At 35.8% G+C, this 19,564-nt stretch overlaps 1 protein-coding gene across 5 annotated transcripts in view; it reads right to left on the bottom strand.

The window, feature by feature from the left end:
* Positions 1 to 1,295: 1,295 nt before the first annotated feature.
* MAP3K2 (mitogen-activated protein kinase kinase kinase 2) overlaps positions 1,296 to 19,564 on the bottom strand; it is a 102,351-nt gene continuing 84,082 nt past the window's right edge. For all 5 annotated transcript variants that reach the window (XM_045869055.2, XM_045869052.2, XM_045869056.2 and 2 more), the window contains 3 exons: positions 16,871 to 17,000; positions 11,150 to 11,327; positions 1,296 to 10,407 (listed from right to left, as the gene is read on the bottom strand). In XM_045869055.2, coding sequence (XP_045725011.1) covers positions 10,182 to 10,407; positions 11,150 to 11,327; positions 16,871 to 17,000 — 534 coding nt within the window. In that variant the 3' untranslated portion in view covers positions 1,296 to 10,181. The remainder of the gene's footprint in view (positions 10,408 to 11,149; positions 11,328 to 16,870; positions 17,001 to 19,564) is intronic.

Below are 19,564 nucleotides of genomic sequence, written 5' to 3'. Positions count from 1 at the left end.
TCTGGAAGCAGATCACTAGTCTGGTTTCAGAGGTTCCCAGATGGAAAGGAATCTTGCTCCAGCATGACTCTTACCCCAGGTCTTCCCCGTAACTGATTTGGATGACTTAAATGAGAGTTGAGTTGGTGGTGTGTGGGATGAAATACTGGCCTTAGAGGTGATGCTAGAATGATGAAGACTGGGAGATGTTGTGATTGGCTGTATTTTCCATGTGGGAAGGATATAAATTCTTAGGAGCCACAGGGTGAGACTGTAATGGGTTTGTTTCACCCCAAGAAGATATTTTGAGGTCCTAATCTCCAGTACCTCGGAATGTGACCTTGATGGAAATAGGGTCTTTAGAGAGGTAATCAAGTTAAAATAAGGGCACTAGGGTGGGCCCTTATCCATTATGACTGGTGTCCTTATAAAAAAGGGAAACAGAGGGACACCACCACATGAAGATACTACTTACATTGCCATAAGCCAAGGAATGCTTTGGGGCCACCAGAAGCTAGAAGAGGCAAGGAAGGATTCCCTTACAGGTTTCAGTGGGAGCATGTTCCTGCAGACACCTTGATGCCAGACTTCTAGCCTCCAGAGCAGAGACAATAAATTTGTTATAAGCCACCCACTTTGTAATACTTTGTTATAACAGCCCTTATTGTTGGGATATATACAGCCTCAATTTTGAGCTTTTATAGATAAACCTTAGCACATCTGCAATCATTTCCACAGGATTAATTCTTAGAGAATTGCTGGCTGAGAGGATATACCAGATTCTGAGGCTTTTGACTTGTCACTAAGTTGCCCTCTATATGAAGGTATTAATTTAAACGATCTCTAATACTGTGGGAGCATCCATTCCTTACACTCTGATAGTAGGCTTTGTTTTTGTTTTTAATCACTGTTAATTTCTGATTTGGATAACTGAAGTGTCCGTTAAAAGACATGCCAGAGCGAGACGCCTGGATGGCTCAGTCGGTTAAGCGTCTGCCTTTGGCTCAGGTCATGATCCCAGGGTCCTGGGATCGAATCCCACATCGGGCTCCTTGCTCAGCAGGGGGTCTGCTTCTCCCTCTGCCTACTGCTTCCCCTGCTATGCTTTCTCTCTCTGACAAATAAATAAATTAAAAAAAAAAAAAAAAAAGACATGCCAGAGTATGTTGGGTAGGATTACAGACATATCCTGGGAGGATTTAGTTGCAATGTTTCCCAGGTCAGTCTGTGCTTGGTCTCCTAGAAAGTGATCAACTCAGGCAAAGGAGGGAAAACTGAGAACACAGTGTGTCCAAGAACAGATCGGGACAAATCAATCACAGTGGAAATAAATATCAGCTTTATTAACACTCAAAGTGCCATTCATTTATATTCATTCCAAAGTCCAGAAGGTTACTCAGAGTAAGCCTTTGCACCACAATCTTTCAAAAAATGAACATGTAAGAAAAAGCAATTTTCATTGTGCTAATTATTGCAGGCCTTCATGCACGATAAATCTAAACAAAGATGTGAGCCAACAATATACAAATTTCCATATAAACAAAGTCATTGATCACTAACAAAATATAAACATGGTTTCTTTCACATTAGATTTAAAAAAAAAGCTATTTACCAGCAAGAAAAAATAAGTACAAAAAATTGTAAAACTCAGAAATTTTATACATTTTTACAAGCACAATTTTGAATGAACAACACAAAGTCAAAATGTGCATGAAATGTGGCACATACCACACTGTATCTGGCTTCTGGTAGGTTTTTCTAATCATACCGGCTCCTTGTAACATAATACGCTTAGTGACATTCAACTTCAACAGTGGACTTTATTCCTAATACAAATAATTTTTACGTGGTACCGCATATTAAAAACAAGGTTTTCCTTAAGTACAAGAACATTGTCAGATTGGAAATTAAATTTCCAATTCTTTTTCTGCCAGTTACTTAAAATACACAGTACAGTCTAAAGACACAACAATGTATGTTCAAACATTTCTAAACCAATTTATAGTCAATTACAGAGGATATGTCACAATATGTCAATGTACTGTTTTATAAATGTGGTCTGACTTTGCCCAGTAAGAGAAAAACTAAAAGTTGAAATCTTTAGGGTAGAATATAGGAAATATTCAAAAACAACAGGACAGGCCAACAGCAATTGGAGATATAAAAAATCTTGACATCTCTTCAAGACAATTTAGTTTCTCACATTTTTTCATAGCTTTGAGAATTCAAAGGCCATTTTAATGGACAGTGTGTTTTTGCTACTGCCTATTTTTCCTCTTAATTTGCATTTCACAGAATTCTCAAAAGAGAATTCAATGCCCTTCCTTGCAAGAGTATTTTAGTTGATATCTAAGTAAATTTGCATCCAATTCTGGAAATACAAACGCATTTTAAATGGTTAAAAACAAAATTAAAAAAATATTTTTGATCAGCCAGCTGAAAATATATTCATATAGTAAATAATCTCTCAGAAAGCTTTTATATATATTTAATTATTCTAACTAAACAGTACCCTTATAAAACAAGTTCATAAAAATGTAGAAATGAAATGAAAGTAAGAAATTACTGGGATATATACATGTGCCTACAGACAGACAAAGACATCTCCACACACACCCCCTGATACGCAGAGTTACAGGCATACTTTCAACTTAGTCATGGATTTTAGAATACATATAAAATCAGAAAGTGATGTTGAACTCCTGAGTTCTTCAACAAAGATAGAACCATAGATAAGTATACTTTGTAAAAGCAAGAAGGTCCATTTAAGTCAGTAATAGCAGTGCAGTTACTGATGGCTACATCTTGAAAGAAGTTAAAACAAAGACACAGACAGTAGTTCAATGCACGCATTCATGATACTCATACATCCATCAACAATTATTGGTCAGAGTAGTAAATCAGTGTACAAATTAAACATTTCCAAAAATGTGCAAAAGTCAACTTTGATAGGAAAAAAACACCTTTGTACATAATTATAAACTGCCCAGCATTCAACTGAGATTAAAAACGTTTACAGAGAGAAACTAATAGATTAAATATAGACAATTTAATGACTACATTAAAAAATGTACATTAGGTCAAAGGGTAAATTTACAAATTGATAATCATAGTTTGCAACAATTAGAAGTCTATTCTCAAATTTATCCAAGTTTACTTTTATTTACAATGATATTTGAATAAAAAGAACCATGTGAAATGTAAGAGATGTCAGACATTAAAAGTATTTTTGGTATTAACTCTTATAATATTTCAGAATGCAGGGTAGCAAATTTTAAAACCAATAGCAATAGAAAAAATGTAAACTTTTTACTTACTAATTAAGATTGTATTACAAACAATTGTTTGTTTTTAAAGTATTCTTAATCCGTAGACACTGTACTTGCACTTGAACAGGGTATATTGCAAGGGTTTGGCCCACTTTCCTTTGCCCATAAGCCTTTCCAACTCAGATGTTTCCACTAGTCCTTTCTTCTTATTCCAAGTGGAAAAAGTCTTTGGAAAAATGAGAATATGTCAAATCCATTTTTGGAGCCTAAGAATCTAATAGAGCTTAAGATGTGACTCTGTTACTTATCTCTCCCCTCCAAGTAATGCTTATGCTAAAATTACCACTAGTTACATGTTTTTTTTTAATTCTAAAAATATATAAATAAATGAACACAAAAGTGCTTTTCAGTATATTCATAAACTTTACTGTTCTCAACTGGCATGAAGGGACTCAGAAATCCTTATCTGGGGACAAATTCTGCATGTATACTGGAGAGCAGGCTCTTCCTTACGTTCCAAAATGTCTATGGCACAAAGCAGACATCAGCCCATAACCTACTTTTCTTCACAGCTTTCCTAAAATGCCCCTCAAGTCAAACACAAGTTCATAAATGTTAAGACACTAGGAAGAAAGTATGCCACCAACCTGAGGCATCATATGTCAACGTATATGTATATGCATCTATGGTCAAATGACAGTAAGATTGGCACATGTACAAGCTCAAATTTGTAATGTTTATGTAGTTCTGTAATAGTTGAAGTAAGTTCTGTATGTCTAAATGCAAACACTGAGCACCTGTCTTTTTACTTGAAGGATAGATTGAGATACAAATTCTACAAGGATCTGCTTTAACATGTTTATACGATTAGCTTACAGGTGGGCAGAAGTAACAGTGATAATCATTTTGGCTATGTGTGCAGGGAATATAAAAGCTTTGGTTTAAAGTGATTCCGATAATACAGATTGTAAATACAAACAAGGAGTCATCAGGCATAGGGAATAACAGTACTCACTGACTCAATGCCTTTGCTGTTATTAACAAAAATATCATATTACAATCAGTTAAAATGCATACTTATGAAAAATATGGAAGAGTTACATATGAGACTGTATATAGGCAACAAATAAAAATTTATTCTCTTTAACTATGACTCCTCCGTCAACTTTCTGAAACTGAACCATGTCTGCTCTCACTATCACCAAGAAGATTCTCTAGACTCCCCTGAAAGCTCATCACCATCTACAGCTCTGAAAGGTGAGTATGGAGAGATGGCTGGCCCTGGTACTTCCCCTACCTATTATGGCATCCTGTCCAGGCTGTGGCAGAAGTCAAAGCAAAGCTAAAGACAACTATGAAGTAGGAACAGTGGCTTCACAGCACGCCTTCCCTAGCCAACCAAAAAGAGGTATAAGACAATTTCCTTTCGAACACTTGGTAAGCTAAGGAAGCCTGTTTTCATAAAGTCTGGAAGAATTTCTATTCCAAAGAGCTCATGAAGAACTATGCAAAATCAATTATTTTCTATTTCAGAATTATATATAAGCTATTATACACACATACAAATTCAATTTTAATCTACTTTTACCAACCAAGAGCTTGGCAATTTACAATAAATACCTTTATTAAACAATCACTTGTACTAGCTACTTGTGGAAAATGTGCTGGCGTTCCTACCTGAAGACGATTACACTTACCCATCATTAGTAGGTCATACACATTTCAGTTGTTCTTCTAAGAACAGAGACTAATCTAATTGAACATTCATACCTTTCCTTCTTTCCCACCCTTGCCCCAACCCCCAAACACACACACACACACACACACACACACACTTTCTCTCTCTCTTCACAGAAAAGTAAGCTAGAGCTTTAGTCAAAATGCTAGTTAAAAAGTAAGGATAAGAACTGCTATCCCTGGATTCCTTGCACATTGCCCTAAGTCTCATTGCCTTAACATTTGTAAACCATTTAAATTTCCTCTTTAGGGCAAAATTAACCATTCTAGCTCTGCTATGAAAATCATAACTGAACCATGATATACAAAGAATTTGGACAGTGCCAATGTGATTGAAAGTCAAGTTACCAAACTGGAAAACAATTTGCTATGTCTCTTTAGAATTAGAATACCTCTTTCTATCCTTATTGTAGGCATTCATGTCTAGTGGAGACCGCAGTGTGTCTATCACAGACTAATGCTAATGTTTCTCTTTGAACATATATATATGTAAAATATGGACATATATATACACACACACACACACACACACACATATATATGTAAAATAAAAAGAGGTAGAAAAGGGTAGGAGGAGGAAGCAGGCATTAAGAAAGGTTTATGGGCCAATATACAGTCCTAAGGCCAAATGAACTCTTGAAGCCTACTGATTTTGGAAAAACCTTCATTGCGGTGGGTAACTTGAATTATTATTGATATAAAATAAAATTAAGGCATAAAGAGAAAAAGGCACTACCAAAAATGAACAATTAAATTGCTTTTCATTAACTTAATCTTAAAATTCAAATAAATATGAGCATTATATTTGTAAAAAAGCCAAACTTAATATAACAATAAGGTCTCAAGAAACTGTCCTGATCCTAGCACATGTAACACTGTTGACAGAATTCAACTTCTATCAAATGTTTTGGGCATTTTAACAATTTAGATTTAAAAAATTGTTTTCCCTTTAAAAGAAAAAGCAGGAAAAAACCCTCACTATGTTATGGGATATATGCCCCTCACCACTAGAATTGAGTAGGGGCTGGACTTTTATATAAGAGGGAGTCCTGAGACAGAGGCCGCCTGACCTATGGGGTCCCTCCAATTTGGGGATACTTTTAATCCCTGTTAATAGGATTTTAGTTTATAACAGCCAATGATTGCCCAAATTGCTTTCCCCTCATTTCATAAAAAAACAGTAACATTTTAAAACATCACTGAACTTTCAGAGTTAGGGCATGCCATAAAATAAGTCTATCTGTTTGCCCAGGTTCCTCCTAGACTGTGACCTACTTAGGGATAAGTTAATCTAGTACCTGACATAATAAGCCACAATTATTGAATAAGCAAGTGAAAAAGATTCACCCTCTTTAAAAGAAATTGATAGATTCCTCTATTTGACTGACACCAGGTGATTCTGTATCAAGCTATTGGTCTCTAGACCTCAAATGAAACCACTGGCACAGAGCTCTGCTGTGGCTCAGAGTTTGCATCTGACAAACACCCTGGCTTTTGCACCCAAGCCTGGTCATCCCTATAAACTTATCCAGATTTGATTTTCTTAGTGATTTCACATATCTTATAGCCACTCCATCTCAGAAGTACTACAGACCAGACCTGACATATGTAAGAACTAAAGTAGCAGAGAGCTCTTGTAAAAAAAAATAATTCCATCTTTTTAATGTACTTTCTATTGGGAATAAAATAAAGGCTCTCTCAAACTGAAAGCCAATTCAATTTACTCTGAAATAAGTTTTAACTTTTCTTTTACATTTCAGCCTGTGCATTAACATTTCAATCTCTTATATAAATTATGTAAGGCTGACTGCCTTTGAGAACTTTCTAAGGCAATCGTCTTTAACCATTTTCAAGTTAGAAACATGTTTTGTAAAAGAGAAAAATGGAAAAATTTTCAAGATAGTCATACTGAAAATTTCAAAGTCTGTATACTTTTAAATACATTTTAAAGAATTACCAACCATCAAAATTTCCATTAGTCTTTATGATATTTTTCAACCCTTTTATTCAATAGTTTGTTTGCAATGTAAAAGATCTTATATTTGGTCCAAGCCTAAGTCATGCCATTCTGAATCTCTCAAGGCCTAAGTAGAAAGCTATTTCCTGAAAAGCACATATAAGACTGCTAGTGAATCTTCTCCAGCACCAAAAAGTCTGCCACTATCAAAGCAGAATGCATTTTAAAGGCACAAAGTCAGCAGTCTGGCCATTTTCCAGCCTCAGCAAAGAAACATTACAGTATAGAAGAATCAGTTGTGCATTTAAAAAACAAAATACATTTAGAGTCATTTTTAAAAGTTCAAATTTCATTTGTTGATCCATACCATTAGAAAGAAAAAAATTGGAGTGTCATATTTAACTGCCCCTAATAGCGGGGTTTCCTTTCAAAGATTTTTTTTAAATTTACTTTTGGTCTTTCATACCTCATCCCACTTCAAGCTTTTTTCTTCTAGTAGTTCTTATATATATTAACTTTTATTGTCATTTTTGGTACCTTTACAACTTTTTTGAAATAAATTCACATCACATTTTATATAATAATTCTGTAAACTATTAGTCTACTTTTAAGTCTTTACATAAAGAACAATACTTTCCCATATTTTTCTTATAAAACAAAGGTCTCCTGCAGCAGTGTTAAAGTAATAGTTTCTTTTCAGGTGATTTTATCTTCCATAGCATTTAGAGAAGAAAAAAGAGACTGGAAAAAGCAAATGATTTTGCTTTGGGTTTCACAGCCCCCCAAGATTTCTCTCTAAAAAGCATTTGTCTCATATTCTGCACTGCTGGTTACCCTGGCAGACCAAAAATGAGCTAAAAGGAAATCAAAACCACACAAGACAAAGGAATGAAGGAAAAGCCCACTGGTCCAGATACCATGATCTTACTCAAGCAGAAGAGATGCCTTCACTCATAAAAGACAAAGAAATTATAATAGATCCACATCCTTGGGGACTATGTTTATAGCACAAGATTTGGCAGTTGATTTTCAAGGGGGAGGGGCCACTAATTAATATTCTTCCTTGCAAGCTGCTTCCTTTGATCATAAAGGTATGGGAGAAGCTTTGACAACCATATTTGTGCTTTGACTTTTTCTCAGACTAGCTAGTGGAATTTCAAATATTCCTAGAGAAAATGCCAGATAGGACCTTGATACAGGAAACCAAGATCTACCTAACTTCAGAAACAAAGTATTTTAAAAGAGTTCCTAGAAGAGCATACCTTTTAGCAGAAAATAAAATACCAGAGTCCCTTATGAATCCCATGAAAGGCTTCACATTTAGGGCCTCCAGAAAGACTAATATTTCCTAACCTTTAAAAATAAAGTACTTAGCACTTGCTTTAATATGCTGAAACAAACTGCAAGTAGCTAAATTACTGCTATTATTCATATTTTTCAGTAGCAGAAGTCAGAGATAGTGGGAGTTTCCCAGCTGCCTCTTTCCACTGGATGTCCTTGCTCTTGGTGGATATGTTATACTAGAAATACCTGGCAGTTTTAAACCTTCCTATAAAGTAGTTAATAATTTGTTTTGATATGCTTTTCTTTTCCCACAATTATGAACTGACTTTTGAGGAAAGAATATATACAGATGGCTGGGTTTAATAGGCTCCATGTTTAAATTCATTTTGTTTCTACAATAGAAGTTATTGATTTGGGTGTAATATACAGCTGGTAAGGAAAGGATTGTTATTTGATGTTTGTTGAGATCGTTCACCCTTGACTTGAAGTAGTGGTATCTGCTCCTGTAAAACCCTTATTCTGCATTGCATCACTTTCTCTCTGAAATTTACTTTTTGCAAGGAATCTACTCTGTGAATGGCTATTTTCAGTTTATAACTGAGGCTGGTCTTTGCATCAGGTTCTCAACTTCGGAACTTTCAACATTTTGGTCAGGATAATTCTTTGTTGGCAGAGGAGGATGCTGTATTTGTATAGTGTAGTTTTTTTGGCAGCATCCCTGGCCTCAAGACTACCCAATGCCACTAGCATCCTTCTAGTTGTGACATGAAAAACTATCTCCAGGCATTGCCAAATGCAAAGCAAAATTATCCCCACCCAACACTGGAGAACCACTATTTTACACAGTAGCTATTTTTTGAGGTGCTTTAGTATTCTGTGATCCCAAGAACAAGGATTTTTATCTCATGACACTAGCTTTAACATGTGGATAACCCAAGTTAAATTCTTAGTTCCCAAAGAATATCTATGGGGAATCAGGAGTTAGAAACAGGAAGATATAGTATACATGATTTTGATTATTTCTCTTTTCCCTTAATTTTGGAACTTCCTCCCTCCAATAAAGACCATAGTTTAAAATATACTAAACAACCTTTAGTTCTTCTTTTCATTATTTCTATTAACTGGCAAATGTGGATTCTTCTGCCCACACACTGAATTAGAGCAATCTCTTTTTGCCTTTTAATTTGGATTTGCTCACTGACTTCCCATATCTGCTTTACTCTAAAATAGTATTTTTTTTTTTTTTTTTTTAAGCAGAAAGCTATCCCTCAAGGTTTACAGATTCCAGTAACATGGATCTATTATAGTGTATTTGCTTATTATACTGGTTAGGATTAACAAATAAACATACCTCTTAGAGATTCATATTTTCTATCAAGATTCCTACTGAGCAAAAAGCTTGGTAGACAGAGGTTAGATCTAAAGAATACAGATCTAAGAAGGAACCTATATTCTTTAAGTTGAGTACCTACCCTAAACTCAAGTTTAGGGCTCAACCTCACAAATGAGGACCTATTTTAAATACTAATCACTAAAAACTACAAATCATACATCATTTTCTTCTTCTTGTTTTCCGTGTCTCCCCATCACCACCAATCTGTCAGTGACATGGGGAAAGACTCTACAATCCTTAGGTATTCTAAATGATTTGTTTGTACTAAAAAGAGCAACTATGTACTAAAGTGCTTTATCTCTCTGAACCACATCAGTACATTATAAAAAATTAAAAAAAAAAAAGGAGTTTCAAGTTCTTGTAAGGGAAAAAAAAGATTAAATATAAAAAATTTAGGTTACTATTATTATTAAACAATTTAACCAAGAATCAAGAGAAATACTTTCCCTCTTGTCTTTTTTTCTCCCCATCTCTCTTTTTTATAAAAAAGAAAAGTGCAGTCAGAGAGAAGGTGAATGAATTGATGGGAGCTGGGTAGAGGCACAGGAGAGGTTACTGGCTGCTAGTGATAATGCACAAACATGTGCCTTAACAGTTCATCAGCTGAAGGTCTCAGTTTGGCCTCTATAAAGATCCGTTTGAGGAAATCTCGAGTATAGTCTGAGACATGAGGTGGCAGCTTTGGGTTTGTTGGCTGAGTGGCGATTTTAAAGATGGCAGCCATAGCTTCAAATTCCGCCCAAGGAGGCTTTTCAGTTAGCATTTCCACCACAGTACAGCCCACACTCCTAGGGGGAAAAAAATTACAAAAATAGTATCATCATGAAGGAAAGCCACTTAACTACAACATGAGAAACAGAACTGAAGTCCATTTACATTTAAATACAACTTGATTTTAAGTTTAAAGTTTCATTAAAAGGTTGTAATTATATAAAGCTATAATTTAAACATAAAAATTAATGAAAATAAACCACAATTTAAGGACTAACTCAAATGGTTAGGCAAAGAACATTATTCATCTTATAATTTTTGCTTTATATATAATTCTCTAACTTGACATTAAATATAATCTTTTGTCTTTATCTTACAAAGAACACAAACACTAGAAATCCCGTTTGCCTTTAGGTGCCTAAAATGAATATCTATTAAACACATTTCTGGGTGGGAAGTGGGCCATTTTATGTTCTAACTTAAAGTTATTAAGCAATTAAAGATTAACTGAATTACATGATACTAACAAAGATTAATAACTCTTAAAGTTCTTCAGGGAAATAAAACAAAGATAGTTTTCTAATGCTGAAATTTGCTTCAGATGAAATCCTTCCTAAAGAAAGGAAGACAGGTTCAAGAACTCCATTTATTTAGCAATCATTAAGCTACAAAGAGGCAAAATTAAAAATAAAAGTAATCCTTGTAATCCTGACATCCTATTTCAAAAGTACAAAAGATCATTTAAATCTGGCTCAGTAATTTCCACTTTGGGTGGAATTATGTAAGGTGTTTTTAGGCAAACCTAGCATCAAAACCTACCAGATGTCTGCTTTTCTGCCATAGCCTTCTCCACTAATTACTTCGGGGCTCATCCAGTATGGTGTGCCTGTGACAGACTTCATCCCTGTCCCTGAAAGACAGATGGTTTGAAGCCGTTTGCTGGCCCCAAAATCTCCTAGTTTGACGTTGCCTGTTGAATCCCGCAGAATATTTGCACCTAAAAATATGAAAACATCCTCAATTCATTACTTTTATTGGCTGTTTGGAATTTAAAAAAATAATAATAATGGCAAAGAATTACTTAGCAGACTCATCAGTCTGTCTCCAAAATTAGGCTGCTTTTTGTCTTCCCAACAGTACCTGGCATAATGCCAGTCACACAACCAGGGCTCATTAAGGATTTACTGCACAAACACTAAATTTTTAGAGTCAGCTGTGTGCGCTTTAGAACCTAAGAAGGTTCTCCCACTGAAAAGGACGGGGCCGGTAGGAGGTAAGGATGACAAAGAAGAAAAAGGAGAAAAGGGCTAAGAATATGAAGCTCAGAGAAGGATACAGAAAGCAATAGCAGGCTCTCGGCCCCAGTTTCTCTGTGACAAAGCGAGAAGCCCATGCTGCAGCTTATTTCCCTGAGAAGCTAGCTTCTCCTTAGGAACTTCCTGTAGGACCTTCATAATCAACAACTTCTAGCCCTTTCCCCTCTACTGTAAATTTAATGTTGGTTATCTTACACTTTACAGTTTTTCTTAGTATTGGATTTTGTTTTATACTAATTTTATTTCTCAATGTCTCTCTATATTTTAAATCTCTTCTAAGTAAGCTCTGAGCTTTGTTTTAAAATTTCGTTTACTTTTATAATAAACTTTTCATTTTATTTACTACAAATGGACCTTGATCATAGGGTGTGAGGTAGTGTCTGCTGAACTCCCCACTGAGTTACTCATTCCCCCTTTCCATACTGCACTCTTTGGAAGAAGTTCATTATGCACAGCCCACAATCAAGGTGTGAGGATTTATGCTCCAGGCTGAGTGGCTACATAAATTATTTGTAATTATTCTGCATGGGACATTTGTCTCCTCTCTTGCATTTATTCATTCAACCTTTCATTTATATTAGTATGACCACATGGATATTTATTTTATACTCTGAATCATAATCAAATATTACTTTATTTTTTTGCTCAAGTTGTTCCAGCTTTGGCCACTGGGAGCTCTTTGTATTGGCTTCTGTGTCCCTCGGCCATACTCTGAATTACTGTGTTCTTGTTTGGTTTGGGGTTTTTGTTATTGTGGTTGTTTTTAAGCATTTTCTTACTTTCTGGCACTAAAAGATGCTCTGGGCTCAACTTGTGTATTTGCTGCACCAGTCCTAGAATCAGTCATTCCTCCAAGGAACCCTGGTTCCTTTTAGTGGAGAATGGTCTCAGAAATCAAGATCTAGGTGCTAGATTCATTTATTTTTTATTCTCTCTTCTCCCTTTTATCACTTTTTGAACTCAGTCTTTCTTCTGGGATTATAAAGGTGGTTTCCGTCTTACATAAAATATTTTTATTCTCATTTTTAAGTCTTCTATAACTTTAACCATATTTCAAAAAAAAAATCCTTAATTGTCCTTTTATCCTTTTTTTTAATGGCCTCTAGGAAGTAGAGTGACTAGTAGATAAAATCTGCATTACAGTACAGAGAGAATGTAGACTGTGCATCCCCACCATGGGCTTCTGTACTAGTCTTTCTGTTCTCCCAGTTCCTCAGCCGAGTCAATGATGGCTCCCAAAAGCCTCTCTCCAGGGGAGGGTCCTGGATCCATTCTCTGCATGCCATAAGCCTAAGCGTGCCATGGTACCAGACCCTCAAAAAAAGCACTGCCTAATTAACATCTCCCACCATCTAAAACTTACAGAAAGATTCTGTCAAAAAAGCCATTGCCTGTAAAATATTTAGCCAAAGGAAGGACAACAAACAAAGTAGTTTTTTCTGTCTATGAGCTGGGAAGGAACAGTCCTGGACAGGTCACAGACTGGGAGAGCCATGAAATAATCACCAGCGGTGAACCAATGCCTACTCATATGAAGGGATGAAGAGAAAATGTATAGCCAAGCTCCCAAAATAACTTCCTAATTTTTTAAAGCTCATTTTAACTACATTAAAAGCTTTTAAGGAGACTTTTCAAACATACAAAAGCAGACAGGATAGTGTATGTACCCATAACCCAGCCCCAACATCCATCAGGACAATCTTCCCCCACCATACATACTGCTAGCCACTCCTTCCACCCTCTCATATTATCTGAAGCAAATTCAACACATTATGATCAACAAACAGTTTACACATGTCTTTAAAATATAAACTTATCACACCTAAGAGAATGGACAATAACTCCTTAGTATTACTAAATATATACTAAAAAATTAGCATTATTTTATTTTATTTTTTTTTATTTTCTATTTTTTTTTAAGATTTTATTTATTTATTTGAGACAGAATGAGAGAGAGAGAGAGCACATGAGAGGGGGGAGGGTCAGAGGGAGAAGCAGGCTCCCCGCCGAGCAGGGAGCCCGATGCGGGACTCAATCCCGGGACTCCAGGATCATGACCTGAGCTGAAGGCAGTCGCTTAACCGACTGAGCCACCCAGGCGCCCTAGCATTATTTTAAAGATTTTATTTATTCATTTGAGACACAGAGATAGAGAGAGAGAGAGAGCATGAGCAAGGGGAGAGGCAGAGGGAGAGGGAGAAGCAGGCTCCCCACTGAGCCAGGAGCCCGATGTGGGGCTCGATCCCAGGACTCTGGGATCATGACCTGAGCTGAAGGCAGATGCTTAACCATCTGAGCCACCCAGATGCCCCAATATATACTATTTTTAACATTAAAAAAAAAATCAGAATCCAAATAAAGTCCATACATTGAGACTCACTGATATATATCTTTTAAGTCTTTCCTAATAAGTTCCCTCTAATCTCTTTTTTTTCTTTATAATTTATGAAGAATCTAAGTTGTTTCCTATAGCTTTCTTATGGTCTAGATCTTGCTGACTCCATCCCAAGGAGTCATTTAACATGTTCGTCTGTCCTATATATGTTCTATAACTCAGTAGCTGAATCTAGAGGCTTGATCAGATTCAGGTCCAATTTATTTAGCAAAACTACTTACATAGATGATGTATTATTCTACAAATAGGAAGTACATAATGCTGGACTATCTCTGTTTTAGTGATGTCAGCAACTATTTATATTTAGTACTTATATCTATTAATTCCTTAGTGGTTACAAAATGGTACTATTCTATTATTCCTTTTTAATTTGTTAGCCAACATACTTCTATAAAGATAAGTTTCCTTTCATCTAGTATTTAGTCCTCCGTAGTATAGTTTGTAAAACAAAAGCAGAGTAAAGGAACCCTATTATGAAATAACAAGTTGGTTCCCTAGCAACAATGATCAGTTTTTATCTTTTTAAAAAATTTTTTTTAAAGATCTTATTTATTTATTTGAGAGAGATAATGAGAGAGAGAGAGAGCACAAGAGTGGGGAGGGTCAGAGGGAGAAGCAGACTCCTGCTGAGCAGGGAGCTCGATGTGGGCCTCGATCCTGACACTGACTCCGGGATCATGACCTGAGCTGAAGAGCAGTCGCTTAACCAACTGAGCCACCCAGGCGCCCAGTTAGTTTTTATCTTAAGTTTCACTATGAACTCATGGGTTTAAACTTTAAAAGCAACCAACTATCTTTCCTTTTCCCTCACCATTTAAAAATTGCACAATGAAAAAAATAAAAGTAAAAATAAATAAAAATTGTACATTATAAAAATTTGGGAAATACAGAAAAAGTAAAAAGCATGCCAAGGAAAACAACCATCACTCATCCTGCCATTTGGAAATAATTACTGTTAATTATATGGAAATTCTTCTCCTAGGTCGTACTTTAATTTTGCACACTTGAAATCATATTGCATATCCAGTTTTATATCTTGTTTTTCTCTTACAAATCTATTTGCCCTGTAATGCTTTTAAATCTGCTTCCTTCCAGCCTCATTTACGAGAATGGTTTATCACTCTTTCTGGCAAGGTTAGAAGAGGACCCCCTGGGGGGTTGCTGCCCTCAGTTCCTTTACCTTTTCTCATTATGAAAGCTAGAGAGAAACTGGCTTGAACAGAAATTATTCCTAATAGAATAATTCACAATCAAACAATTTCCCTATGTGGTCCTTTAAGCTGTCAGGTTTTGTACTTGACTAGTGAGGTCTGCCTAAACTGGGGAGATCTTGAGATGAAAGGTTCCTATTTCTTTTAGATCATGAGCCATGTCCTCATCCTCTCAGATTCACCAGCAAGCTCCATTCCATACAAGCGATCTGGCTCAGGCATTCTGCAGCAGATTTTACTTTGTCACCAGAAAATGGGTAGAAGTGTTCTCTTTGGCCTGAATATGACCATATTTGTGATGTGACACTACTAGTAGCCTACTGCTGACTGAAAATCTTACTAATAACATACATTTAACATATATTTTGTATATTATATGTATTATATACTGTATTCTTACAATAAAGTAAGCTAGAGAAATGAAAATGTTAAATAAGGAGAATACACTTACAGTACTGCAGTTTATATTAAAAAAAAATCTACAAATAGGTGGACCCACACAGTTCAAACCTGAGTTGTTCAAGGGTCAACTGTATATGTATGTAAGTATTTATTCTTACTGACTAAGTGATTTTACATGTGGGTCACAACCCAGTATTTACAGAATCAGACCTCTGGGTATACTCTGCAGTACAAAGTTTTAAGCACTCTCAAATTTGAAACACCTCCGCCAATTGCTTTTGTCTCACGTCATGCACTTCCCTTACATACCTGCTCCCTGACAGTTGAGTTTCTGAGTTTTAAAAAGTGAGTTTAACTGAGTTGGAGTTCATCAAAGCTCAGTCTTGGCCTCTCTTCTTCCCTCTTCATATTCTCTCCCTAGGTAATGACATCCATTCCCATGGCTTTAAAAATGATCTCAACATACAGTATATCATCAGCATAGCTAACTTTTGAGTGTTTTCTAAATACAATGTTTTAGGCATATTATATACATAAACTCATTTAATTCTTATAAAAACCCTATGAGTTTGTAGACACTATTATTCTCCTCCTTAAAAATGAGGAACTGGGGCGCCTGGGTGGCTCAGTTGGTTAAGCGACTGCCTTCGGCTCAGGTCATGATCCTGGAGTCCCAGGATCGAGTCCCACATCGGGCTCCCTGCTCGGCAGGGAGTCTGCTTCTCCCTCTGCCCCTCCCCCTCTCATGTGCTCTCTCTCATTCTCTCTCTCAAATAAATAAATAAAATCTTTAAAAAAAAAAAAAAAATGAGGAACTGAGGCATAGAGAGATTATGTGTCTTCTCCAACGTCACACAGTGACCAAATCAAGCCCAAACTTGCATCAGGCCAGCTGATGTCAGGGCCCCTACTCTTAACCACTATATTCTAATGCCTATGTTCCCATGTATGAAAACATGTTCTCATTTTCATGATAATCTGAACTTGACTGATTCTGTGGACCCCCCCACAAATGAGCTACCCACTTGTAGAGACGTGAACATCAGGGCAAGTCAGAACACTGACTGTGTCAGTGAGAAAGCAGAATTGTTTCCTAAGGTGTTTTAAAGGTAGATGTGGTAATTTAAATGCTATATTTCTTAATCATATCACTAGTTTCATTCAGATTCACACAAAAAAACTGTGTACTTGAAATAAAAAATAGCTCGTTACTTACCTTTGATATCTCTATGAACAATCATATTACTGTGCAAATAATGTACGCCCTCCAGAATCTGACGGGTGTATTTCCTAGTCACATTCTCAGTAAGAGCTCCGTATGCTTTTAATTGGTCCTTAATTGAGCCCTAAGACAGAAAAAAAAAGAAAACTATGGTATGGTTTGAAATGAAAAATACTATTAAATCTTTATTTTTAAAAGGATCTGTAGTTCATGAGTGGGAGGCTTTAGCTGGAGAGTACAGGAATTCTCAGTAAGGACATTATATGCCATCTAATTTAACATAAACTCTACTATATTCCCTGAGTACAACTTTGGAAGAATATGGTCATAGCTGAAAGAAGCCTTTAAACTATTTTTTGACTGATGCCCTTGTTTCCATGACTAAGTTGGTTCTAACTATCTCTTGTTCCTTGCAATCGTGTTTTTTAAAATCTTGTTTTTGCCCTGAATATATTTTTGTTTTTCCTACTTGTTCTTCTCAATATGCCCTACTTGAATCTTATTTATTTTGTTTGATATCTGCGACTTTATTTCTCAGAAGAATGGATATGACTAAAAAATCAGAACACATATGAGATTTTTAAAAAGTTTTTCCTTTATATACATACTCAACATTCTAGTTCAAAACATGTGAAAATATATTAAAGAAGAATTTCAAATTTTCTTACATGTTTTTTAAGGCAAGATGAGACGCCATCTTGAGAATGTTGAATCACTCTGAGGTGAGACACTGGCACTTGAATTTTGAAAAACCTTCCCTACTGTAGATTCCAATATACTAATTTGATGACTAATCACCACTTTAAAAGATGGGAATAAAATGCTTCCTGAGGGACAAAATCTTTTAAACAGAGAATATATCCAAATGTTTCTGCTTTTCCTTGAGTTCTGGCCAATGGTTATGAAAGTAGATCCTTAGACTTTACAGGTTTAACCATTTGCTGTTTCCACTATTCATGAGCAATCCCTGAAGGGAAAGCAAGATGCAATTCTGCTGACTCAAACTTGCAAAAACATGTGTGGAAAGCCTCAGACAGTCAAGAACCTGTATGTCAATGTGGCTTGTTTGTTCAGTCCATTTACTGTGTCTCTACTTGTAGTAATACACAAAATAACACACCTAGAACTGAGCTGTCCAAATAATAAGCCCCCAAATACTTGTAGGCTGCAAAATGAGTGACAGACTTGAGGCTTTTCTGGGCCTTGGGCAGTTGGGCCAGTGGCCTACTGCACTGGTGCTGTCTATTTACTCCTGTGTACCAAAAAAACAGTTATCGTCCTCAGTGTGAACAAGCAGATTGGGTTGCAAAGTACTGTGCCAGCAAAAAACTCTGTGTGTGTGTGCGTGCATGCACGTGCATGTGTGTGTCAAAGAAATCAACTGCTAGTCCAGGGACTGAAAATAAAGTTATGGTTTTGTTCTGAAAGTAGTTCTAGATAAACTAAGGAAGAGAATGCTACATTTGGGAAAACTGAAAAACAGAGTAACAATTTGGGCAAAGCATGAAATCTAGGGTACAAAGAGATCCACTATACTAAATTTAATGAGAGAAATTATATAGCATCATTCACAAACTTGGAAATTCAGTAAAGTCTAAGATCATGTATGTCTGGCCCATATATGCCTGGGCTTGGCATATGTATAATTCATTTTAAGATTGTTGATGAACTATTATTAATTTAGTAAAACGATTTCAATGACAACCTATACTTTGAAGAGATAGTTGCCCTTACAAAAGTAAGTAGAGCTAATGAGAAACATGATCTAACACCTCTTCCTCCCATCCAAGTACTAACCAGGCCCGACCCTGCTTAGCTTCCGAGATCAGACGAGATCAGCGCCTTCAGGGTGGTACCACTGTAGACCTAACACCTCTTCCTGAATAGTCCTGGCTTAGTCTTAAGATTGCTAAATCTGTAAGATTACCCACCTCCATTTGTGATGTAAATCAGTTCTAGCAATTAACCATTTAATCTTATCTTCAACAATCTGGGTCCCTATTCACACTTATTCAGAATTATTCTTTTATTTCTAATTTAAATATTTATTGCACAAACAGTAATGGAAATCTGAATAAAAGAGAAAATCACAATCCCAACATAACACATTTTCAAATTTCTTCTGTCCTTGTCCAAATACAGATACTTTTAAAATATCAAAATCTTTATTTAAAAGTATCTTATATTCTTTTCTCTATCTTATTATAAGTACTTCCTCCAACTTTGCTACATAGCCTTCACAATCCTCTTGGGCAATGCCATCATAATTTACTTCCACTGTGGGAACTGATATTTCCATCACAGATAATACTAAAATAAATGTACATAGCTTTTTCTTTCCTTTGGATTACTTCTTTAAAATGAATTTCTGTGAAATCACCAGGTCAAAAGGCTTCAAAATTTCTATGGCATTTAATATATCCCACCCATTTGTTTTCCAAAGGAATTAAAAAAAAACCAATTTACTTTGTCAACAGGATCTTTGAAATAAACAATTATTCATGATGATAAGAAAGAAAGTAAACTTAACTGCTGGTCTTGTGAAACAGGATGATTAAGACCATGACTATCGGATACTAATCCAGTTTTTACTGACCCATAAGCTTAAACTGCAACCTTGTACTGAAACATATAATTCTAATAATCCACTTAAAGACCCATAAATCAAATCTTTTCCTAATATATACA

Source organism: Mirounga angustirostris, unplaced genomic scaffold (genome assembly GCF_029215605.1).
Source record: "Mirounga angustirostris isolate CCGP_5_RB_7025 unplaced genomic scaffold, mMirAng1.0.hap1 SCAF_3, whole genome shotgun sequence".
NCBI lineage: Eukaryota > Metazoa > Chordata > Mammalia > Carnivora > Phocidae > Mirounga > Mirounga angustirostris.
This window is presented reverse-complemented; position numbering and strand designations above follow the sequence as displayed.